A 24,975-nucleotide genomic window follows, 5' to 3' on the forward strand; every position below is an offset into this window, starting at 1 on the left:
ATCCTCTCTGACGGGCCTCGAACCCTCGCTCACGTGACCGGGACACTTAAATGTCATTCCGACGCGTGAAGACGATCCAATTCAGATAGCGAGAGAGGTGGAGTTTCAGCTCAGGTGTGAGTTTACTCCCAGGGGGCTGTTATTACTATGTGGTTTCACTGACTTCTGCACTTTTTGAGGCAACATCACTGGTGACCACACTCCACTGGGGCTTTTACCCACAGAGAGATAATTCATTTAGGTCTGATGTAAAGAAGGGATTGATACTCGGGCTGATATCGCTTTACGGTAAACAGGTTTGCGGGCGAGGGCGGCTGTTTACAGGAAGGAAAGCATATTTCAGCTATCGCATGTCCCTCGCCCGGGGGGGGGGCGGCGTACACGTTGTAAGATTTCAGTGCTTATTCAGTTCAGTAGATCGTAAGAACCGAGGCAGGCATACCATACTATACATCAGTAAGGTAGGCTACAGCACAGAACCTACTGCAGACTGCAATCTGTAACAATCTGTCTTTCATTGTTTATCATCTATCATAGAATGAACAATGTCATTAAAGGTCAAGAGATGGAAACTTCAGGGGAAAAGTGCTCACTAACATCACTAACGTCTTTTTCCTTTTTTTTCTTCTTTTTATTTTTAGAGCTTTGTGGATAGTGCCAGAAGCCCCAGGACCATACTGTCTGAAGAACCAGGTCGTACCACAACCAATGACATTCACAATGGGAGTTAAATTAGTATTACTCTGCCCGTAAGTTGATGTTCACTTAGGTCTTTAAGTTGATGTTCAGTTAGGTCTTTAAGTTGATGTTCAGTTAGGTCTTTAAGTTGATGCTCAGTTAGGTATTTAAGTTGATGTTCAGTTTGTTCTTTAACTTGATGTTCAGTTAGGTCCTTAAGTTGATGTTCAGTTGGGTCTTTAAGTTGATGTTCAGTTAGGTCTTTAAGTTGATGTTCAGTTAGGTCTTTAAGTTGATGTTCAGTTAGGTCTTTAAGTTGATGTTCAGTTAGGTCTTTAAGTTGATGTTCAGTTAGGTCTTTAAGTTGATGTTCAGTTAGGTCTTTAAGTTGATGTTCAGTTAGGTCTTCAAGTTGATGTTCAGTTAGGTCTTTAAGTTGATGTTCAGTTAGGTCTTTAAGTTGATGTTCAGTTCAGTTAGGTATTTAAGTTGATGTTCAGTTAGGTCTTTAAGTTGATGTTCAGTTAGGTCCTTAAGTTGATGTTCAGTTAGGTCTTTAAGTTGATGTTCAGTTAGGTCTTTAAGTTGATGTTCAGTTAGGCCTTTAAGTTGATGTTCAGTTAGGTCTTTAAGTTGATGTTCAGTTAGGTCTTCAAGTTGATGTTCAGTTAGGTCTTTAAGTTGATGCTCAGTTAGGTCTTTAAGTTGATGCTCAGTTAGGTCTTTAAGTTGATGTTCAGTTAGGTCTTTAAGTTGATGTTCAGTTTGTTATTTAAGTTGATGTTCAGTTAGGTCTTTAAGTTGATGTTCAGTTAGGTCTTCAAGTTGATGTTCAGTTAGGTCTTTAAGTTGATGTTCAGTTAGGTCTTTAAGTTGATGTTCAGTTAGGTCTTTAAGTTGATGTTCAGTTAGGTCTTCAAGTTGATGTTCAGTTAGGTCTTTAAGTTGATGTTCAGTTAGGTCTTTAAGTTGATGTTCAGTTAGGTCTTTAAGTTGATGTTCAGTTAGGTCTTTAAGTTGATGTTCAGTTAGGTCTTTAAGTTGATGTTCAGTTAGGTCTTTAAGTTGATGTTCAGTTAGGTCTTCAAGTTGATGTTCAGTTAGGTCTTTACGTTGATGTTCAGGTAGGTCTTTAAGTTGATGTTCAGTTAGGTCTTTAAGTTGATGTTCAGTTAGGTCTTTAAGTTAATGTTCAGTTAGGTCTTTAAGTTGATGTTCAGTTAGGTCTTTAAGTTGATGTTCAGTTAGGTCTTTAAGTTGATGTTCAGTTAGGGTATTTCCCCTCATACATTTTCCACACTTCTTGTGGTGTTTGTATATTTGCACAAGGTTATTTGTGAGGTTAGTAAGGTGTCTCTTCTTCTCTCTTTCAGCCTCTGAATCATGGGAAATGTTGAGAGCCAGAACGGGGACCATGCCCTCTACGGTAACGAACATGGCCATTTGTCGCGGAAGCACATGTCCCGCTCTCTTCGCATCTCCAACAAGCAGCAGTCCAGACGCTCTCGACACGCTTCGTCCGGGAAGATAGAGCACCGGAACTCTGAGACGAGCACGCGCTCCAGCAGCACGCCCAGCATCCCACAATCGCTGGCCGACAACGGCCTGGAGCCCTTCAACGAGACTGATGTCCTCTCTGACTTTGGCAGCCCCATATGGGTGGACCGAATGGCCATGAACCTGCGGCCCGTGTCCTTCCACCATGACCTGGCCAATCCCTCGGTACACGTGGACGCCGTGCATAGAACTTTAGCGGGCCCCGTCGGCCAGGGAGCGCAGGACCGAGTGTACACCGGCAAGGTGACCTACCTCCAGAAGACCAGAGACGGCCCCAGGGAGACGGGCGGCTTCAAGAAGAAGAGGTCCAAGTCCGCCGACATGTGGCGAGAGGACAGCCTGGAGTTCTCCATGTCCGACCTCAGCCAGGAGCACCTGACCAGCACCGAGGAGATCATCGATGCGGCGGACGAGAGGGACTTCGTCGACGGCCTGCTACAGTCCAGCCCCCAGGGTCTGGAGGTGCTGGACGCCGTCGACAGGGCCAACTCCCTGGACGAGATCTACAGCCAGAAGAGCCCCCCGCGAAGGCAACCGCACGGCCGCTACGCCAAATGGCACGACGCCAACCGGGCCGCCAGAGAGGGCACGGACGACAAGATGCTCTCGCCCTCGGAGGAGGACGGCGGCAACACCTACAGTGCATACACACTCCCCTGCCGGCGCTCCCACTGCCTGTCTGAGGGCCTGACCAATCACCAAGCTACCATGTGCACCAGTATGCAGGGCAGACGGGCACAGACTATTCAGGTAGGAGGAATAGTCACTCACTTCACACTCCAATTCGTTTTTTTTTAACCGCACCACTTTGACTGTAATCAGGTGGCCCCCGTCTCACCTAAATCACATCAGGGGTTTGGTGTTTTGTTTGAGCCTATTTACTCCCACAGGCTTTAAAACGAACATTGTAGACACATCCATGTTACGCCTGCTCGGTATTCTCCCGAGGTTTGAAATGCGCCGAGCGTACGTCACGGCTGCTTTGTGGTCTGCATCAGCAGCAACATTTTTATTGGGCAGAGGGTACGAAAAGCTGCCCGGAATCCTAATGCACTCTAGCGACATCCACTTCAATAAGACCATCTCCAAAGACCTGCCCCCCCCCCACCCCCCTACTGTGCCTGAGCTAGTTCTAGCGCTGCATTCTCAGCCCAGATAATAAGCTCCAGAAACAGATTAAACGTAGCAAAAGAAAAGCATGCTCCTTGTGCCAGGGGAGCAATGTTCTGTTTCCTGGTGGATCTGTTGTTTTTCTTGGGAGGGAGACAGAGGGGGGGGGGGGGGGGGGGCTTAAAGTCACTCCCTGTTTGAAATGCCTCACCCTTTTGTTATGATAATGAGCGGAGGCCTGTGGAAAAGAGTAACAGTAAAATGTGTACGGTGGCCCTGTCACTGTGGGGCACCGTCGGCTGAATGGAGCTGTGGAGCGCATGATTCGGTCATGTGACCCCCTGACGGAGATACCGGGGCTTGGTGTAACCTCCTTCCTCTCCCAGGCGCCCCCTGCCCCGAGCCTGCAAGAGAGGGCATACCCCTCGGTGCCACGGGAAGGGCAGGCTGTCCTCGCGTCAGGGTAATCACTCTGCTGTGAATAATTAATTGTAAGCAGAACCACCCAGATTAGACAACCTAATGGACACGGTGCGTAGGCTACAGTAGGCCCAGTGTTGAAAACATGTTTACTTTACCAGCATGGCCGTCTCCTCTTCAGCTACAGAGGCGGTGTGGTCTTTACTCAAGGTAGGGGGCGTTATTATCCGTTTGTTGTTTTCATCTTGTTGTGACGTTGAGGCCTTCGGTCTTGTTGCCTGTTTCACCCGTCTTTGTGTCCCGGCCGCGTTTGCCTGTTTCACCCCTGTCTTTGTGTCCCGGCCGCGGCCACGCAGGATGTCACGGCGGGCGAGGGCAGCGAGTACGAGGACAGCGGCATCGACGGGGTGACGGCGGAGGCGGAGCACCAGTCCCGGCGCTACAAGACCATGTCGGCGTCCTTCTCAGTGTGCTCGGCGGCCGGCAGGAGCATGTTCGCCGAGAGCGACAGCGGCAGCAGCAGCGGGGGCGGCGTCAGCGTCAGCGAGTGCGTCCAGGGCGTCTACGAGAACTTCCGCCAGGAGCTGGAGATGAGCTCCTGCCAGACGGAGAGCCTGGAGGAGGCGGGCTCGGCCCTGAGCGACGAGCAGAGCACCCTGAGCTCCGCCTACCAGTCGGACCCGCTGCTCAACGTCGCCCAGGGGACCGTCCGCAAGGCCGGCAGGCTCGCCGTCAAGAACTTCCTGGTTCACAAGAAGAACAAGAAGGTGGAGTCGGCCACTCGCCGCAAGTGGAAGAGTTACTGGGTTTCCTTGAAAGGTTCGTCCTGCCCTGAATCTCTCCATGGTGTTTACATTTCTCACTTTCCGCCATAATCATAGCATCATGACATCCTGCTTTTATTTCTTGTGGTGGTGTTTGTTTTTCTAGGAAATTTCATTTTAAAATACATTCTTTTAATTCGGGCCTAATACAAGCTTCAGTGATGATTCTGTTGCCACTCGACAGAAGCCTGAAATCGAGTCAGTTCTCAGGAAGTGATACATCCGTCCTTGTGAATTCAGCCACGCTGCACTTCTTGGCGTCGGCCACTGGAGAGCAGAATTAAATCGATCAATAAAATAAACTTTTTTTTTCTCCATATATTTTTCAATCTCATAATTTTATGAGAGATGGGAGCAAACAAGCACTTGCTGAATTGAACATAATTATTTTCTTTTAACAATAAATACCGGTTTGGTTTTGGTTTGCCAGGTTGCACGCTGTTCTTCTATGAGACTGATGGCCGTTCGGTGATCGACCACAACAGTATTCCAAAGCACGCCATCTGGGCAGAGAACAGCATCGTCCAGGCCGTCCCCGAACATCCCAAAAAGGACTTTGTCTTCTGTCTCAGCAACTCCCTGGGAGACGCTTTTCTCTTCCAGGTAAGATAATGTCTCACTTCCCACCTTACTTACCCAATACGGAAATTAACCGTAGTTAACGATTAACGATGGTATTACTGGAGTACTGGAAGTAGAGATTTACCACAGAAATATTGTTGTGATTCACTGTAGTGTTTCTGTAGTGGAATATTATAGGAATGTGCTGTGAATTGCTGTAGTGTTCCTATGGATTTTACATGTTTCTATAGTGTTCTCTAGACTATACTATAGTAATTGGTGGAGTGGAAAAACAAACAGGAATCCTATAGTTTTACTCCAGTTCCTCTTCACATGGGTCGTTACATTTCATTACCTTGTAAAACATGAAGTTGCCTTATACTTTCTATCCTGGTACTTCCTTTTACGGACTCTGTTGAACCGGGTCCTGATTTGTTTACTGTAGCTTGTGGTAAAAAAAAGAAGAAGAAGAAAACCACTCAATAAAACGCCTCCACAAAGCAGACGAAAGCCAGCTGTTTTTTGGGGAAACGCGGAAGCGTCTGCAAGCCAGGGCCCTCTTTTTTTATTGAGTGGTCGAGACCCCTCTCGCCTGTCGACCGTTAACCTCTGAACCCTGACCCCCCCCCCCCTCACCCCTGCAGACGAGCAGCCAGACGGAGCTGGAGAACTGGATCACGGCGGTGCACTCGGCCTGCGCCACCACCGTGGCCCGCCAGCACCACCGCGACGACACGGTCCGGCTGCTCCGCGCGGAGATCAAGAAGCTGGAGCAGAAGATCGACATGGACGAGAAGATGAAGAAGATGGGCGACATGCAGCTGGCCGCCGTCACGGACACCAAGAAGAGGAAGACCATCCTGGATCAGGTACTGAGTACTGATGGTTAATTTTCTCTCCCCCTCCGTCTCCCTCCTTCCCCTGGGGTGGCCCGTCGGGAGTCCAGAGCTCGTACATATAGAACTCCAGAGAACACGATCTACACTCCGTGGTCGGGTCACATGACCGTGTGAACTTCACTACGTGTCGAGAGGAGAACTGGCCTCGCCGCTCCTAGTCGGAGTTTTGTGTGCAGGCCCAGCGTTCTTTGCAGTAGCAGACTACTGTATCCCCATCCTCCCGCCCCCCGCCCCCACGTTTCGTTCCAAGCGCTCATCAGCAACCAGCATTATGGCAAGGACTCTGGTGTGTTGGCAGTCTGTTCTAGGAGTGGGCTCTGGCTTTTCTGTTTGAAATTCAGTTTTGTAAAAAAAAAAAAACATGTAGGTGGGGTATTTTAAGAAAGACATCTACTGGCTGGTTCTCATGCCGCTAGCTTAAAGGTCCCACTCTGCAGTCCAAATGTAAACAAAATGGTAGCCCCAGCACCCCGGAGCCAAAACATGGGATAGGAGGAAATCATCGTAATACTAGGACCGTAAGAAGTAACGTGGCCGCTTATTCACATGAAATTTGAGGCTGTAAATGTTACCATTTACCAACCAACATTGGTAATGTTTGTAAATATTGGAATAAAGTGATGGTTCCATGCAGTTTATTTTCCTTCTACATGTTGAACTTGGGTGTGAAAATAGGTGCCCAAAAACCATACATGGCCATTATGAATTCGGGATCGTTTTAAAAGTAGAAGTAGTAGAAAGCTTTATTGTCATTGCACAATACAGTACAACGAGATTGGTTCGTGCAGCACCTAAAATAACGATACCTGCATACCCACTCTACCACACAACACATCCCTGATGTACCTCTAGACACACTACCATACATACATTTGTTGTACCCATACACACCACACATTCATGTACCCACTCATATCCTCTGCTACATACAGTATGCACTTATTCACAGGAACATTAAAAAGGTTTAAAAAAAGAATTGCAAAATCATCACAGTAGAAAAGAATTATTGCACATTGGCGGAAAGTATTGCAGGTGAGGTAGATGTGGTGGCAATCGGGGGGGAGAGGTGATTGTTCAGGATCGTTTTAAAAGTGAAGATGAAGGACAACCGGGAGCAGAGCGGAGTCTCACTGGTGCTCCTGTAGCCGTCGCCCGCCAGAGGCCGCTATTATCAGTGAGCGCCTCAGGTTCGCTCGTTTGTCTTTGTGGAACCATCACGCGGTTGCCAGCGGTACACCAGCTTGGTAATCGCTCAATTAATTGCAACGCTCATATTGTTTTTTTTAATAGGGCTTTTCATAAAAGGGAGATCAAATGCTTTTGTTCCCGGCGGTTCTGCTGGGGCGGTCCGTTTTGCCGGTGTCGGGTTTCATTATTGTGCGGCGCTGAATGGAAGTATAGGCTCTGCTCCTTTAGAAAATCCCAAACGCTCCCATCCCCTGTCTGCCAGTGGAATGCGCAGTATTGTTTCTTTGTCGTCTCTGGGCTACTTGGCAGTGATGCAGAGCCCTCCGCCTGGCTAGCCTCTGCAGGCCGCCTCGTCCAAGAGACCAGGGCAGAACCGTGACTGGGAGGGGAGGCGGGAGGGGGGGGGGGGGGGGGGGGACGCCCCAATGAATAAACACAATGTCCCGCTCTGCTGCCCCTGGCTGTAAACACCAAACCATTAGGCACAGAGTGCAGGTCAGCAGCACTCGAGGCATGATGCTGGAGATGGAGCTTCTGAGAACAGATCTTGACCAGAAGGTCACAAAACAAAAGGGTATTGTCTGTCAGAGAGAGAGGCAGAGAGAGAGAGAGAGGGAGGGAGAGAGAGAGAGACGCACTCACCTGATCCCGTGATATCAGCTTTTAACAACCTGCTCCTGCGTGGTCTTGAATGACTGGTGAACTGGACGTGTCGCTGTGTGCGTGTGTCCCCCTCCAACAGATCTTCTTGTGGGAGCAGAACCTGGAGCAGTTTCACATGGATCTGTTCCGGTTCAGGTGTTACCTGGCCAGCCTGCAGGGTGGAGAGCTGCCCAACCCCAAGCGGCTGCTGGCCTTCGCCTCGCGGCCCACCAAGCTGGCCATGGGCCGCCTGGGCATATTCTCCGTCTCCTCCTTCCACGCGCTGGTAACTATAAACCCCCCGGTCGTGTTCACAGATGTCCTCGTTTCTATTACACGGACACTATTTTTGCATTCCCTTTTTTTTTCTTTTTATTATGCTAAGCCGTTTACACGCGCCATCTTTTAAATGGATTCTGAGGTATTGTTTTGTATTTTGACTCCTAATTTGGATTTGCTCTCAAAATAAGCATGAGGGGTTTTTGTAATCATGTGTGTGTGTGTGTGTGTGTGTGTGTCTTTCTTTCTTTCTGTCCTTAACCACTGCATTTCTTATGCAATTGATCTATCTCAAACCCCGCCTTCTTTTCTTGATCCTCCAAGAAAAGGGAAGCAACAGTTTTGGAAGTTAAAAAAAAGAGGGCGGGTTTGAGACTGGTCAATTTGAAGTTTGAGCCAGAGATCAACGGTGCAGATTAAAGTCAAAGTTTTAGACATTGATAAGGACCAAGATGGCGGCCGAACACAATTTTTTTTTTTTTTTTTTTTTTTTACAAACACAAATAGGCAGTTGATGACAAGGCCCATGTGGCTTCATCTGTGATAGACCACACATATATTAATAATCACAACATAAAATAAATGTAACTTTAAATTTTTAATATCCAGCTTCTCTCTTATATACTCTTAATACCCGGATTCTGAATCTCAAATTGTTCAAATTGAAAGGTGCTGCATCACCTCTCTTAGCCACTGAGTCCAGCTCGGTGCGTGAGGAGACTTCAGTGAAGAAGGATCAATCTCAGGATCAATCACACATTTTGTTATCTGGAGTTTAGTTCCATAGAGATTCATTGAACAGATTTCTGATGGTGGGACGGTACAGTAGGTGAGGATGCAAGCTATGATATTGTAACAACTCTCCTCAGTGTACCTGGTATTCTCACAAAGATTATATATAAAAAAAAAAATTATACATTTGTTTATTGACGTTTAACATTCTTCAAATACAGGCGGTCAGGTGGCGTAGCGGAGATTGTGCTTGTCACCAATGCAAGAGGCTGTGGTCTCGACTCCCGGAGAGTCAGCATTGCCTTGGCTCGGGCTGATCGCTATACTAACTCGTTTGGCTGAGTTAGGGGGAGGGGAGCCGTGGGTGGGTCCTGGGCGTTGTGGACAGTGACCCCTACAGTTCGGTCGGGGCGCCTGCTCAGCGAAGGTAGGATCTGGTGAGAGGTAGTGCGGCCTCCCACACGTTACACTCTCCCAGTGAGAATCTGTGCGGCCAGGCTGGCTGCCGGCTGGCTGCACATGCGTCGGAGGAAAGCATTTGACAGTCTCCGGCCTCTCGGACCAACAGTAGGGGAAAGTGCGCAACAACCAGGAAGAGGTTGGGAATTGGCATAACGACTAACAGTGGGATGGGAGAAAAATCGAAAAAAGAAGGAGGGGGAAAAAGATAATAAAAAAAAAAAACATTCTTCAAAGACAATGAACAGAAAATGTAAACAAACACTCCCGCCCTCCCCCATCCCACCACCCCCCACTGCCCCAGCTCAATCACCCTCCCCACCCAAGACCCCCCCACCCCAACCCCAGGACACCCACCCCCCCAAAACATGAAAAGATAGATAGATTCTGGAGGCCCAGGGCCACGTTGTAGCGCAGCCTGGAGTCTGTTTGTGGAGCTGGCCTCCTCCACAGGGTAACATTTGTTTGATTTGGAGTGCAGTGTTGGCGGATCAATATGGTCCTTTTTCTCACCACCTACGCTGTGCTGCAGAGCAGGTGGGTGTTCTAGCACCCAGACAGCAGGAAGCGATGATTAACAAAAGAGATCTTTGCCATGAATTCTCTCTCTTTATCGGCTCTGCTTGCTGTGCTCAACCTGAATCTCTCTCTCTCTCTCTCTCTCAATCTCTCTGTTTGTGTCTCTTTTTCTCCTCTCTTACAGTCTTTCTGCTTCATCTCTCTCTGTCCGCATCTCACCATATCTCTTTCTCTCTCTCCCTTTTTCTCTTTCCCCTCTTTCTCTCAATCTCTGTCTGTCTTTTTCCTCTCCTTTAAAGTCTCCCTTTCTCTGTTTGACTGCATCTCACGTTCTCTCTGAAATTCCCTCTCTCTCTATCTCTCTTTATCTCTCTGTCTCTTTATCTCTGTCTCTTTATCTCTATCTTTATCTCTATCTAAGATAATATATTCCTTTATTGATCCCATTGGGGGAATTCAGGAATCTCTCGTTCTCTCTCCTCTCTCGTTCTCTCTCCTCTCTCTCGTTCTCTCCTCTGTTTCTCTCTCTCTCTCTCTTTCTCTCTTTCTCTCTCTCTTTCTTTCTCTCTCTCTCTCTCCACCATGTATATCAGCAGTATAGCCTGCAGGGCTCAGGTTTGGTTTAGAACATATTACTTGATGTGGAAAGAGGTCTCTGTCAGTCTTTCATTATCCCACCTTATTATCCCACCTTCTCCCGTATTCATTGGCCTTCAAAGACATCTCATTCATCCTCACCCACTAATGGCTGGCCCTCCTACATGCAGCGCGTAACACAACACCTCTTTATCCCAACAAGTACCTGGGACCAAGAACCATGTGAGTCCGTTTGACGTTTTCAGAGGAACAACGTCTTCAAACTTTGTTATCTAAAGATGGTATTGATGGTATAAGAGTATTGTGTACATTCATAGTTAAAGACAAGTAGAGGTTCTACTCCGAGTACTTTCTGGTGATATCAGAAATGGAATTTCAAAATGGACATATATGGTTCTTCAGCGCAAGGGTTCAATTCATAATTTTTATATTGTGTATCTCCTCTGTTTGGAGTCAGTTGTGTTGTGTCATGTCTGTATGTATGCGTCTGTGGCTGTAGTGTGGGTGTAAGCCCAAGACAAATGTCCCAGCTGATGGGACAATAAAGTTACTCTTGACTCTTGACTCTGATCATACCAGTGCAACATCCATATTTTACTCTATATTCGGCGCACATATGGGAAACATGTTGAGGATAATAATGACTATAAACACAGGAGGCCTCTGTAGTTTTACATGAAGCAACGTGTCACTATGTCCTGCGTGTGTCCTGCTTGTGTCTCATTTCTACTCATTCATTAATCTTTATTTAACCAGGTTAAGACCCATTGAGATTAAAATCTCTTTTCCAAGAGCGACCTGGCCAAGAATGGCAGCAATACATTAGTTTCATACAGAACACACACACACACACACACACACACGCACACACGCACACACACACACACACACACACACACACACACACACACACACACACACACACACACACACATAAAAAACGGATCAGCTCAAAAGTACTTTACAATAAAAGTGCAGGGAATCCATGTGATCCTATTTCAATTAAAACAATTACAAACATCAATAGAGTCAGTGTCTATAGCTTTCACCATGCCTTTAAATGCATTAAGAGTGGCTAGATCCTGAAGTTTAAGTTCATTAACAGTGATTTGATTCTGGAGTTTAAGTTCATTCCATACAGATGGTGCAGAAAACACCACTTCCTTCCTAATTCAGTCCGAACTCTAGGAACAGTCATAAGTATAGTGTCCTGAGATACTAAGTATAGTGTCTAACGCTGTGGGAATGTTCTCTACAGGTGGCGGCGCGCACCGAGAGCGGGGTGAGGCGACGTACACAGGCCATGTCGCGCTCCTCCAGCAAGCGCAAGAGCAGGTTCTCCTCCCTCTGGGTGCTGGACACCAACTCCAAGAAGAAGACCAAAGCCCACCCCAGTATCAACCAGGTCGGCTCTACTCTCATCACAGATGCACATAACTGACACATTTTGGACTTGTTATTAGAACTGTTAGATTAGAGCTTTGTGGCTTTCGCACTATTCTTAAGAAGCCTGATTTTTGTTTTGTATCGACATCCGAGTTGTTATGAATTGGGGGAAGGTATTTGAGTCCAACCCTGAAAAGCACTGTCACACCGTTGGGTGTTCTTAGCAATGCTAGTGGAAGCCAATGGGATATGAAGCATGTCTAAAACAGAATCACAAGTTTGCATCTTTCAAAAAGCCTCTTAACCCTTTCACTGCCACACGACAGAAGGTTAACCCTTTACTATAACACAACCGACGGCGATGCTCCATCATTAGCATCATTAGCTCCGCGGATGCTAATGATGGAGCATCGCCGTCGGTTGTGTGATAGTAAAGGGCTAACCTGTATTGTTACAGTGAAAGGGTTAACCGGCTGTCGTGTGGCAGTGAAAGGGTTAACTGTTTCACAACACTAGCTATCTATACAGACACGCTTCACACTCCATTAACCTCTACTAGCGTGGCTGACGAATGCTAATACTTTCTATTTCCAATATCTCAAAAACCAAAACAAGAGTGCGAGTGCTTTTCGGACGGACTGAGACGAGCCTCTGGGAACGGACGACGTATCCTTCTAAGTTTCAAAAGAAATTAATGGAAACCCCTCAAGCGCAGGAGAAACATTCTCCTTTTTAATGCATATTCCTCTGTTCTCCGTTAGCCTCTCCCCCCTCTGCGTTTACATTTCCATACTGAATGCCGTTCTGTTCTCACATAGGTCTTTGCTGATGGAGAGGAGCCAGTGAAAAAGCCCCTGGATGGCGAATACATGGACCCTGCCAAGGAAACCACGGTAAATGGCCATCATTCATTCTCAGAGTTTGGCAGTGAGTTGATACTTAGGGGCGAGTCAAAGCACAGATAGTACTTAAAAACATATTTGGCCAACGTCGATGTCAGTGAAATATTGGACCACCTTGTGTCCTGACTTTGTAGCGGAGGCTCTGAGGTTATTGCCGTGGTAGTGGTTGGATATGCTGGAGGTATTTGCTAGTGTTCTTTCTTTCTCCTTTATGTAAAAGTGCAGTCAGGAGCTACAGTATCTGAGTAGGACATGGGTACTTTGATGATAGCAGTGGTGAAATTATATAAGTATGCTGGTAGAATTATCATTCACTCATTCATATGATGTAATACGTCATAGGATAATCATTTTAATATAAAACTGACCTATACATGCTTTTCTTTTTGTAAAATTGAATAACGCCGATGATTGAATCTTCTACCCCCGAGATAACAGCCTGAAATCTAATTTCCTTTTTGTTAAAGATAAGTGACGATGGAACAGTGAAAAGCATTCCACAGCACAACGCCGACTCTGAGATCTGGGTCCCCGGCCGCCTCACTCCTTCCTGGGTCTGTCTGCCAAATGACCAGCCTATACTGACCACCATCCAGCCAGGGGAGTCCACGCTCTACGTCCTGGAAACCATCTGCAAGGTAACGGACCTGGCTACTGATCTGACCCACAGCGTCCATTTCACTCCACAGAAATCATTTATAACTGACATTACCTGCTCCAAAGAGATGTTTATGGGAAGATTCGGGATATTTAGAACCCTATCCTAGTGACATATACACATATATACTATACATATATATTGTAGTGGTTAAAATTCAGAGAGCGCTGGAATAAAGACTAAAAACTGAGGCTGATAGTCTTAAGTAAAAGTATAGTTTATTAAATGTTTACTGCAGGGCGGCTAGGTGGTGCAGTGGGCAAGGCGCTCACCACAAATGCAGGAGACGCTGGGTTCGAGCCCAGCTCTCCGCATTGCTATCAGCTTGGCTGGTCGTTCATACTAATACAATTGGTAGTATTAGGGGGTGGGAAGCTGATGGGTGGGGATCGGACGTTGTGGACAGCGACTCCTACAGGTCGGTTGGTGCGCCTGCACAGCAGAATCAGGAAGCGACGGGGGCGGCGTGCCCTCCAAAAACGCAGACCCACGACGCTGAGAGATCGCGCTGTGCAGGTGAAAAGATGCGACTGCTGCTTCCTTGAGTACCGGAGGGGACACGTGATGTAAGGCTTAGTCCACATTGCAGCCGGCTTGTGGGAGGCATGGCCTAACAGAGTTCGAGACAGGGAAGGGTAGAATTGGACGATACGAAATTGGGATGGGAGAAAAATAGAAAATGGGAGAAAAAGTAGATAAAAAAATAAAAAAAAATTTACTGCAGTAAAGAGCACATCCCTAACACAGAGTACACATAGGTAGTCTGTCCAGGGACATGCTGCCCACAGATCACAATACAACACGTTGTATACCCCATTTCTCCCATGTACATATGCCGGGTGCACAACTTAACCGAACAGAATGGCCTTCACCTTTTGACAAATGGAGTGGGATGAAACAAATACCAACATGGAGCAGGATGTTTCTAAGCAATGTCATTGTCCCCTTACCCAAAACCTGCAGACATGACAGGAATAAGCAATGTCATCGTCCCCTTACCCAAAACATGCAGACATGATGGGAATAAGCAATGTCATCATTGCTTTACCATTACCTTGCAGAAATGCCAGGAAGTGATTTGTTGACTAGGCCTGGAGACTAGAGAATACTGTCATTTAAGATGACTAAGCGTAAATTGAAAGAAAGGGTAAGAGAAATTAAATTGGCTATTACAATATATATTATATATATACATGCATACACATAATATATATATATATACTATACTATATATATATATATATATATATATATATATATATATATATATATATATATATATATATATATATATATACTATACATAAACACATTATATGATACATACACATACCAAGCTCCCTCATATAGGACATTGGGGGGAGGAGGATGTACTGTGTTTTGGTTTCTGAGAAATTGGTACCTAAATCTTAGTGTCAATTTAAATCTAAGTCAATGAGGTATGGAATCATTTCTCTTGATATTGCATTTAAACCATTCCATTTATAAGCTCAACGAATAGCAAGAATCGGTAATAAAATACTTTTTGAAGGCGCTATTTTTGTCATACACCCATTTACCTGCACCAGTGTTGCTAACAATTTCTCCCAAATAAACCAAAAAAACACTGGGGAGAAAATATTTAAGGGGCGCTGGCCAGTGATGAATAGAACATGCTTCTACTGAACATTCCCTTAACCCTTTCACTACCACACTACGGTTAACCGTCTGTAGTGTGGTAGTGAAAGGGTTAACCTTCTGCAGTGTGGTTGTGAAAGGGTTAACCCTTTGGTAGTGTGGTAGTGAAAGGGTTAAAAAATTACATTTTGAAAGGGAGAATCGCCATGTGGTCCATTACTGGCCTGATTACAAGCGAGCATAATGGATATAATGGTCCTTCTACTGTGTCTGCCCTTTCAAGCTTAGAATAGTGTGATTGCACTTCAGCATTATAGTCCATGAAATGTCAGGTTTTCTTAATTAACCAGGTGTGAAATGGCAGAGAGACATAATTAGTTGAGTCAGTTACTCTGGAACAGCGGTTCTCAAACTACGGGTCGCGACCCAAAGTGGGGTCGTGGGTAGGTGAAAGTGGGGTCGCACATTGGCAAGTAAAAAATTTAAAATATATATATCGATATTTTTTTTCTTTTTTTATATATGTTCTGGCAACATATTTTGGCTAAATATGCCTCGTTTTATAATAACTGGACTTTGGAGAAGTCTTTATTCGGCATGCAAGCAGACACACACATGCGATGGGCGGCACACACACAGGAACACACACACACATGCAATTAGTTGGGTCGCCGATGCGATTGAGTCTCTGCACTTGACCCATCCCGTCGTCAAGGGCAACCGGGAGCAGATAGGGGCGTCGGTGTTGGTACCTGGGTACCTGGCAACACGGAAACCTGGTCCCCAAGCGGGAATCGAACCCTGGACCTTCTAGCTGTGAGGCGACAGTGTTAACCACTACACCACCGTGCCGCATGTTATTGATAACATAGTGCTGTAATACAATTTTCTAATAAATATGCATGATCAAGTTCAACAACGTGTGCTTTTATTTTGATATTCCTTAATTCCATGTTGAAATTACGTGATGTCGCCCAAAAAACTCCTAAATAAAATGGTCATGGTATAAAAAAAAAATTGAGAACCCCTGCTCTGGAAGGTTCTAACGTTGAAGAGACCGTTCTATAGGGCGTGAGAACATCTGCCTTTTTCACTTGGACTTTTGATACAGTGAAACAGAACCACATTTTATAGCAGAGTTTTTAATGTGGAAGAGAGGGGGGCACTTCGGCATTCTGTAACCCCTCCCGTACCCCCCGTACAGAATGCCGAAGTGCCCCCCTCACTTCCACGTTAAAAACTCTGCTATTAAAATGTGGTTCTGCTTCAAGAACCGACGTAGTCAAAACAACAGGCAGAATGTTTTTTTAAATGAAACATATGGGGATGAATTAGTCATCTGCTCGTCATTCGTTGTGATCCGAGAAGATGACGACGAATCAGGCGGATTATCCCGGTTTGTGTCGCCATCTGAAACACGTTTACTTAAGTTAATAAAATGACTGTAAAGATGCTTTCAAGTTAATAACCCGTTTCATCTCCTCCACCCCCCATAGGCCCACCACTTGGACCCCACCAAACTCTATCTTCGGCTCAAGTTCCTCATCGACAACCAAGTGCAATTCTACATCCCTAAGCCAGAAGAGGACGTGTGCGACTTGGTACGATTTATCTCCCCTCTCACTCTTCTCACTCTTCAGCATAATAAACACTCACTCCAAAAACGTAGGGGCCTTGTGTAATAATCTCCCCAGGTGGATTTGATATGGGAGCCACATTGCAAAACATGTGTGAGGAATCACGAGAGCGAGAGCACCGTGGGCTGTAAATCCCAGATGATGGCGTGAAGCGTCACGTTATGAATTATTAACAGGCTTGTATTTTTGTCCATTCACTTCCATATGTTTTCCGCAGAGGGATGGCTTGGTTTATTTACCAGCGTCTTCATCAAAGCAGCCCCCCTACCAGGCAAACACCTGTAATGAATCTAGATTTGTATTATTTTTCATTAGACAGGTCACTATCCTGCATAGAGTATTTAGAGGTTTATCATAATACCTATCCTGTAAGTATCCTATACATTGTCCTTGAATACGGAATATACAGAATATACTTGCTCCCTTTCCTTTGCTGGTAACGCACCCACCAGAATATGAACAAGTTAAAGCTGTTGTTAAAGTTTGATTTTTAATAATAAATTAATGTTGTTTTTTTCTTTGCAGCTTTACAAAGAAATTGAGGTCTGCTCCAAAATCACAAAAGTTATCCAGTTTGACCGTGATGAATCCTGCATGATTGGATACGGTATGAGCCATTTTCATGTTTCATTTAGCTTTCTGTATTAACACTTTCAGCGCCAGCAGTGGGCGCACGATTTAGTGCTTGAATGCCCAGCATCCACTTCAATGTTAGCGTTAATAACGCCTAATCTATGTTTTAAATTATGGCTAACTTCAATGTTGCTTATCAATGACTCATTTTCCAGTCAACATTGTCGAAGCGGATTGTTTTTTTATCGGTTCATTTCCGTTTTATAGCATTTTGAAAAGCCCTCGTTTTCAAGGAAAATAAAAAAGATTCTGTGATAAACGCCCTGTACTGGAATATTCTAAACGTTGTCATTTTTCGGCCTATTTATTTGTATTTGTAAATCTGGTATGTCATAAATGTCTAGATGTAACAGTACTGTCTATCTGTATGTCATGTATGTTATATATGTTATGATGTATTGAAAATGGGGGACCCTGATGTAAACAAGACGAAAGTCTTTCTCTGGTCTGCATCCCCTTAACAACTGTGTGTATTGAGCTGTACTGTATTGTACCCATTCTGCAATCTGTTAATAAAATGTTCAATCAATCAATCAAATAACAACCGGTAACCTCACTGTGCTTCTTAAACAATGATTGGTGTAAATCGTGTCGGTGCCCGCGGCTTTACATATTCGAGGTAACATCATACATGTACATAGATCAAAATGTACAATGATAAGTTCGTTTTTGCGCGACGGACACCGACACAGAGAGCACTCAGCCTCTGAACCCCCCTCCGCGATTTATATTTTGTTTTACAATGGGTCATGACAAACCAATTACATAATCCAACATTGTGTAAACAACTAACATATTCCAGGTGAGTATCTTTTGTGAATGAGTCGTTATGACGAAATTAATACATCCATTCATAAAGATTATTGTCCGCCATCTTGGTTTCATTCGGAAAAGACGAACGGCGGATTCATTCGGAAAAAAAGTTATTCGTTTGTGGGCGGGTTCTGGGGTCACGTGGAGTGTGTTATACTAAATAACAACCGGCAACTTCACTGTTTCAGCCATCAGAATCAAGAAATGTGCATGCCATTGTATAAGTAAGGGATAATGTATAGCTACGAGGTCATTGTCGCAAAATAATTGACCGACACAGAGTTTAGTTTTAAACGTCAGTGAAGGTCAATTATTTTGCGACAATGACCTCGTAGCTATACATTATCCCTTACTTATACAATGGCATGCAAATTTCTTGATTCTGATGGCTGAAACAGTGAAGTTGCCGGTTGTTATTTATAGGCTATACATTATCCCGCTTATTACATGGCTAACTTACTAACAATATACCTAATTCATCAACAAGACGAGATCAAATGCAGACGCAGTTGTTGTGTGGCTCTGTCAGCCCAAATAAAGTGATTATTATTATCGGCAGCCGGCAGGTCTGTGGTCTGATTGCATGACTGAGTGCAGCTGTGCATATGCTGAGCACCACTGATAGTGTGTGTAGTGGGCTTGATTGGTCCAGCTGCGCACAGCGGCCATTATTGTTCGGCAGAGGTCCGTTATCGAGTAATATCGGACCTCTGACAAGCGCTATTGACCAATCACAAGCAAGCATTTCGGCGAATGTGAAAACGCCATGTAATAATGTTTTATATAACACAGCCCTCCCCCTTCCCTCCTCTCCTCCTCCAGGTTTCTCCATCTCCGTGGTGGAGGAGGACGGCGTGCAGCAGCTCTACATCACCGACGTGAAGGCGGGAGGATTAGCCTTTGCCAAAGGTTCATTACCCTTCATTTCCAATCAGACGAGGTCCTTTCCAAGACCCTCAATCTCTTCTCCGTGAACTGAACTGACGAGGGATAGGAAGCGAGGGGAGAAAATTTGATTTATGGGATTATTTTCCACAAGCCATCTTCCATCCTGTACGAAGGAGAAGTCATACGATAGAAAGGGGAGGCTGTCGATGTATGGGTGGGACCCCCAGCGCAGGACAGAACTGGTAGAATGCAGGTGACGTGTTGAACCCAAGACCGGGCGTAGGGCAGGGGACAGGCCAACAGTCCAGCTGACTAACCAACAAGAACGGAGAATGGAAATAATAACTAAACGGGAAGAGAATGATAACACGACAGATACCGCAGGAATTACCATAGAGATAACCTGAGGGGGAAAACATGAGGAGACAACTTCACATCAGACACCAAACAATGATCCAACAAACTATGCAGGGGGGAGCAAACAGATAGACACGTGGGGATGATTACAAGTGGAAACACCTGGGATGATGGAGAATGAAGAACAGCTGGTGAGGAACAGAAACAAGATGAGGAAGAATACTGAGCACAGAACTACAGGACCTAGACAGTGAAACACAGAACTACAGGACATAGACAGTGAAACACAGAACTACATGACATAGACAGCAAAACACAGAACTACAGGACCTAGACAGTGAAACACAGAACTACAGGACATAGACAGTGAAACACAGAACTACAGGACATAGACAGCAAAACACAGAACTACAGGACATAGACAGCAAAACACAGAACTACAGGACCTAGACAGTGAAACACAGAACTACAGGACCTAGAGAGTGAAACACAGACATACAGGACCTAGACAGTGAAACACAGAACTACAGGACCTAGACAGCAAAACACAGACCTACAGGACCTAGACAGTGAAACACAGACCTACAGGACCTAGACAGTGAAACACAGAACTACAGGACCTAGACAGTGAAACACTGAACTACAGGACCTAGACAGTGAAACACAGACATACAGGACCTAGACAGTGAAACACAGAACTACAGGACCTAGACAGTGAAACACAGACATACAGGACCTAGACAGTGAAACACAGACCTACAGGACCTAGACAGTGAAACACAGACATACAGAACATAGACAGTGAAAGACAGACCTACAGGACATAGACAGTGAAACACAATACATTGGAACTGAGCTAAGACAAAAACAGCGAACATGACAAGTAAATAACTAGACTGAACAGGGAAACATAAACACACTAGACAAGAGAGAACCTGATGCATAGAAATAATAAACATTAAACTAACAGGGGAATGTGAACGAGAGAGGGAGAGAGAGAGGAGAGCAAGAGATAGAACAGAGGGAGAGAGCGGAGAGCAAGAGATAGAACACAGAGAGAGGGAGAGAGGGGGAATGTTTTTGCACACATTCATTTAGTTTGACAGTTATTGAGAGTAAATGAGTTTGAATATGGCCACCAGTGATGTCATTGAGTCCTTGTGTTGTTGTTAATTACAGCTCCATGAAATGATAAGGTAGCGGTCCCTATTTAAATTTTTTCGCCCACATTATTTCACGGTGCCGTCATTAACTATTTACTCTCGGACAACCGTCAAAATAAATGGAACCTGTGTAAAACTGTTCATAGTTCTTGGACGTGTGTGAGATTATGTGCAAGAATAAATAGTTTTTTGGTGAAGTGGCCCTTTTTTTTAATGCATGTTTATCCCTCCTGCGATGAGGGCCCTCGGAGAGCACAGCAGCCTCTCGAGAGCATCAATGACTAAAACCTCCACCGTGTTGCTGCTGCTTGAGCTCAGTGAAGCGGGTCATTGAGCGTGACACCTCAACGAAACCAGACATGTCATTGGTGGTACACATGCCGGGGAGGTCAGAATGTGGGCTTTGGTGCAGCGGAGGGATTGTACACAGCGCTCTATGTGACACGCATTCAGAGAGCTCAAATCTAATACCACTGTAGACGAGCAGCGTGGCTGCAGGCCGAGGCATGTTAGCCAGCAGGGACATGTCTGTGTGCCTCCTCTGCCCCCTAGCTGACAGTCCACAGAGCCTGGAGAACTGGGTTACACTTGTGGGTTTGAAATGGAAGATTAAACCAAATAGCTCCACACACACACACACACACACACAAGAGCAGTCAGATGCAGGGCTGACCGTCGCAATTGGATACATTTAAGTTTATTTTTTATTTTTTTTACCCAGGGACAGTGCACATTAATCTACATCTTCAGTTTCCACATCAATGTAAATGTGCCAGAATTAGCTAATGAGCTCGTTTTCATCTGTAGTCCCTGCCTAACATGCGTGTCTTTATGGTCTTTATTTATGGTATCGATCGAATTGCTTCAGTACCATCGAATGTAGAAAAATGCTGTGTCATCCGATACCAAAGTAGTTAATCTCATCAGTGTCCCTGAGCCAATAAGAATGTTTGTTCCAAGATATGAGGCTGGTGATGATTGGTCGTTTCTTCTGTTCAACCAATCCAAAATGTAACAAAGCCTTTGATTGGATCATGCAGCACCCTCTGCAAAGTAAGGTATTGAGAGAAAAAAGTACCGTTATCAAAACATTTCAAAATCTACCCAGCCCTAGTCAGCTATTATTGTTCCACAGCATAATGCAGTCCTACAGGAAGACCCATTAAGAGTTATTGCAGTGGGTTACTTTTCTAAACTGCGTTTTGATTTCTCATCTTTCATCTCACACAAGTCTTGACATTCTCTTATGGTCATTCATCATCTTAATACGGTTTTAAATGGGTATAATCAATCTAAGCTGAACAATGAGGTTCAGTATTAGAACAATCTAATTGTTAATACAGTAAGGGGAAATGGAGTAAGTCAGACTGATGGTGTGTGTGTGTGTGTGTGTTCCAGGTCTCAACGCGGGGGATGAGATACTGCAGCTGAACGGGAAGGGCTCCAGCAGTCTGAACTTCTCGGACATGAAGGCGGCGTTCTCGCAGTCCTCGCTGGCCTTGACCGTCAACACGCTGCCCTCGGGGGACCGTCGCCAGCTCTGCTACCTGCCTCCGCGCCGCTCCGACGCAGGGGAAGACCTCTACACGGACATCTTCTCCCAGAGTCAAGGTGAGCGTCACCGCCGAGGTTCCGGCCGGGCCTGGGTGACTGGCAGGGTGGGACATTTAAAGGGAAAGCCCGGACATTTTGGACCTTATGTGTTAGTTTGTTGTTTTCGTGCCGATTGCTTCCCGACAACGTTGGCTGTGTTTAGCAACCGAGAGATGCAAACAGCATCGGTAAGATTACAACCCGCCTCTGGTGTTCTCGCATCTCTTGGTTGCCAACGCAGACAACGCAGATGATTGCAAGCGGAAATCAGACGAAGCTGCTCCAACAGTACTATTCGTAGGGTCCACCCTCTACTGGGCTCGCTACTCTAGAGTGACTTACTACTCTTAATTTCTTCACCTTTTAGGTCCAAAATTGCCAAACCTTCCCTTTAACCTTTTTTGTAAAGGACATGTTTGAGCATTAAAATATTACCCTTGTTTCTGATGCAGTGTATTAAAAAGACCATCTCACAATTGACCGACACATCATTCCCAATGTCTATTCAGGGTAACGTTTTTTGGAAACCAATTTCAGGGAAATCTTTATGGATTTTCAGGGGCATTCTTGCACTGAGCCCCTGTTAACATGCTGCTCTGGTTTTATCTTATTGGGAGGGGAAACCCTTGAGAGCACGGGGAGAACATGCAAACTCCACACAGGAAGGCCCGGGAGATACCCCACCTGGGTACCTGGCAACGCGGCAACCTGGTCCCCAAGCGGGAAGCGAAACCAGGACCTTCTAGCTGTGAGGCGACAGTGTTAACCACTACCCCACCGTGCGATTATCTAGGTTATGATCAGGATAGAATTCTGACTATCACAGATTGAAGATTGAGATGAACGATCCACAGGAAATCTGCTGCCTACCTTATGTCCACTAAAGATGTCCTGTAGGAAGTTATAACTTCATTCAGACTCTTAAAATGATTTTAATAGGCAAACTATACAACCAATTAATTTATTATTTCTGCAAAAGAAACCTCCATTAATTTATTATTCTTGCATAAAACCTCTTTAATAATAATTTAATAATAATTTAGGACCTGCTCAGAGGTCATCAATCGGCACGCATGCGATGCATGCGATTCGTCTGCGATTAACCCATCCCATCGTCCTTCCCCCCCCAAGGGCAGCCGGGAGCAGACGGGCGTCAACGTGAGCCGCGCCAGGGGACCAATCCAAGTGCTCCTGTCCGTCTTCGTCAGGGACGCAACAGCATTAGCGATCTGTTCTGCATGTTTTTCCATTGGGTTTATCTTATCGGGGGGGAAACCCTTGCGAGCACGGGGGGAGAACATGCAAACTCCACACAGAAAGGCCTGGGAGATACCCCACCTGGGTAACTGGCATCATAGAAACCTGGTCCCCAAGCGGGAATCGAACCCTGGACCTTCTTGCTGTGAGGTGACAGTGTTTGACCACTACACCACCGTGCCGCTTTACCGTTGTGGGCAAACAGTGATTGCTTACACCTAATAAGCTGGTTGACTAGATGCCCAGATTTACATAGTTTAATAGTTAGGTAAACAACTCATAAACAATAACTTCATTATTTACATACATTTTGTGCACTTTACAATGACAAGAGCACTGGTCATTGAGGTGTCGTATTTTGTTGATTTCCATTAATTCATTCATTCAGTCAATCTTTATTTAATCTCGAAAGATCATTGAGAGCAGGCTCTCATTTACAATGACATCGAGAGGAACAATACATAAAACAGAAAGGTTAATCAATTAAACTGTTCAAATCAATCAAAACTGTTACAGACTGAGGTGAAATGGTTGGCCGTTATAGATTTAAGCTGACCAATGGATATTAAAGTATTGAGTTTTAAGGTGCTTTGCAAAACATTCCACGTGTCTGGGGCACAGAAGCTAAAAGCAGATTTTCCTAATTCAGTGCAAACTCTGGGAACCTTAAGTGTAAGCCAATCCCCAGAGGGAGTATGATATCATCCAGAGTTCCAGTCCAGCAATGAAGTGATGTAGGGAGGAAGATCATCAATAATGGCTCCATACAGAAACAGATGCCAGTGCAGGTCATGTCTCTCTGCCCAGAGAGGACCACCCAACCTTATCATACAGGACACAATGATGAGTACCAGTATCACTGTCACCAGTGATGAACCTTAGGTCGGTTTCACATATAGTTTGGTGGACCCGGTGTGATTCAGGGGGGTGAAGTTGCAACATTGTTGCATTCTTCATTTGGTTCGGTTTGCTTTCACACTGCAATTTGTCAAGTGCACCAAACTTTCTGAACAATGTCACACGATCGAAAAGGGCGCTCGTCTATTGGATATATAGAATCCCAAAAACAGGCTTCGGGGACAGCTCTACAGCGCACATACACACACACACCACATTATTCTGCGAAGCAGCCCAGCGCACACACACACCACATTATTCTGCGAAGCCACAAGCAGCTGTTTAATTAGCTCATCTGACCATATTTCTATCGGGACTTTTACCTCCTCATTCGCCCACGTCTGTCCATGAGACATGTTCCACGCGTGCTTGTTTTGCAGTGCGCGCCGCGGTGTTTGTTTTGTTTCCTTCTACTCAAGATGCACAGTTTATCGGGTCACTTCCTATATTTGGTCTTGCATTTGGTCCGATGAGCATTCACACCACAAAAGTACGCACCAGGGTTCACTTGGAAGCGAACCGAGACCTACGTTTTCAGGCGGACCAGAGTTCGCTTTTTTGGTCCGCACCAGAGTTTGAATGAGCTTTCACACTACCCCAAACCAAGCGGACTATCCGAGGAAACGAACTCTGGTGCATTTTAAAGCGGACCAAACAGCTCTGGTGTGAATGCAACCTAAGGGCAAATCCAAAACAGACAGAAAAATAG

General features: G+C 45.4%; 1 protein-coding gene across 2 annotated transcripts in view; it reads left to right on the top strand.

Annotated features, from left to right (window-relative positions):
- The window catches only part of tiam1b (TIAM Rac1 associated GEF 1b), a 100,905-nt gene that overhangs the window by 50,196 nt on the left and 25,734 nt on the right, over window positions 1-24,975 (top strand). For both annotated transcript variants that reach the window (XM_084328232.1, XM_084328231.1), the window contains exons 2-14: window positions 642-749; window positions 2,052-2,985; window positions 4,122-4,584; window positions 5,020-5,192; window positions 5,795-6,019; window positions 7,980-8,165; window positions 11,724-11,870; window positions 12,670-12,744; window positions 13,221-13,391; window positions 16,525-16,629; window positions 17,191-17,272; window positions 18,934-19,020; window positions 21,918-22,130. In XM_084328232.1, the coding sequence (XP_084184358.1) occupies window positions 2,062-2,985; window positions 4,122-4,584; window positions 5,020-5,192; window positions 5,795-6,019; window positions 7,980-8,165; window positions 11,724-11,870; window positions 12,670-12,744; window positions 13,221-13,391; window positions 16,525-16,629; window positions 17,191-17,272; window positions 18,934-19,020; window positions 21,918-22,130 (2,851 nt within the window). In that variant the 5' untranslated portion in view covers window positions 642-749; window positions 2,052-2,061. The remainder of the gene's footprint in view (window positions 1-641; window positions 750-2,051; window positions 2,986-4,121; window positions 4,585-5,019; window positions 5,193-5,794; window positions 6,020-7,979; window positions 8,166-11,723; window positions 11,871-12,669; window positions 12,745-13,220; window positions 13,392-16,524; window positions 16,630-17,190; window positions 17,273-18,933; window positions 19,021-21,917; window positions 22,131-24,975) is intronic.

The sequence above is a fragment of the Notolepis coatsorum genome (assembly GCF_963971535.1).
Source record: "Notolepis coatsorum genome assembly, chromosome: 1".
Lineage (NCBI taxonomy): Eukaryota > Metazoa > Chordata > Actinopteri > Aulopiformes > Paralepididae > Notolepis > Notolepis coatsorum.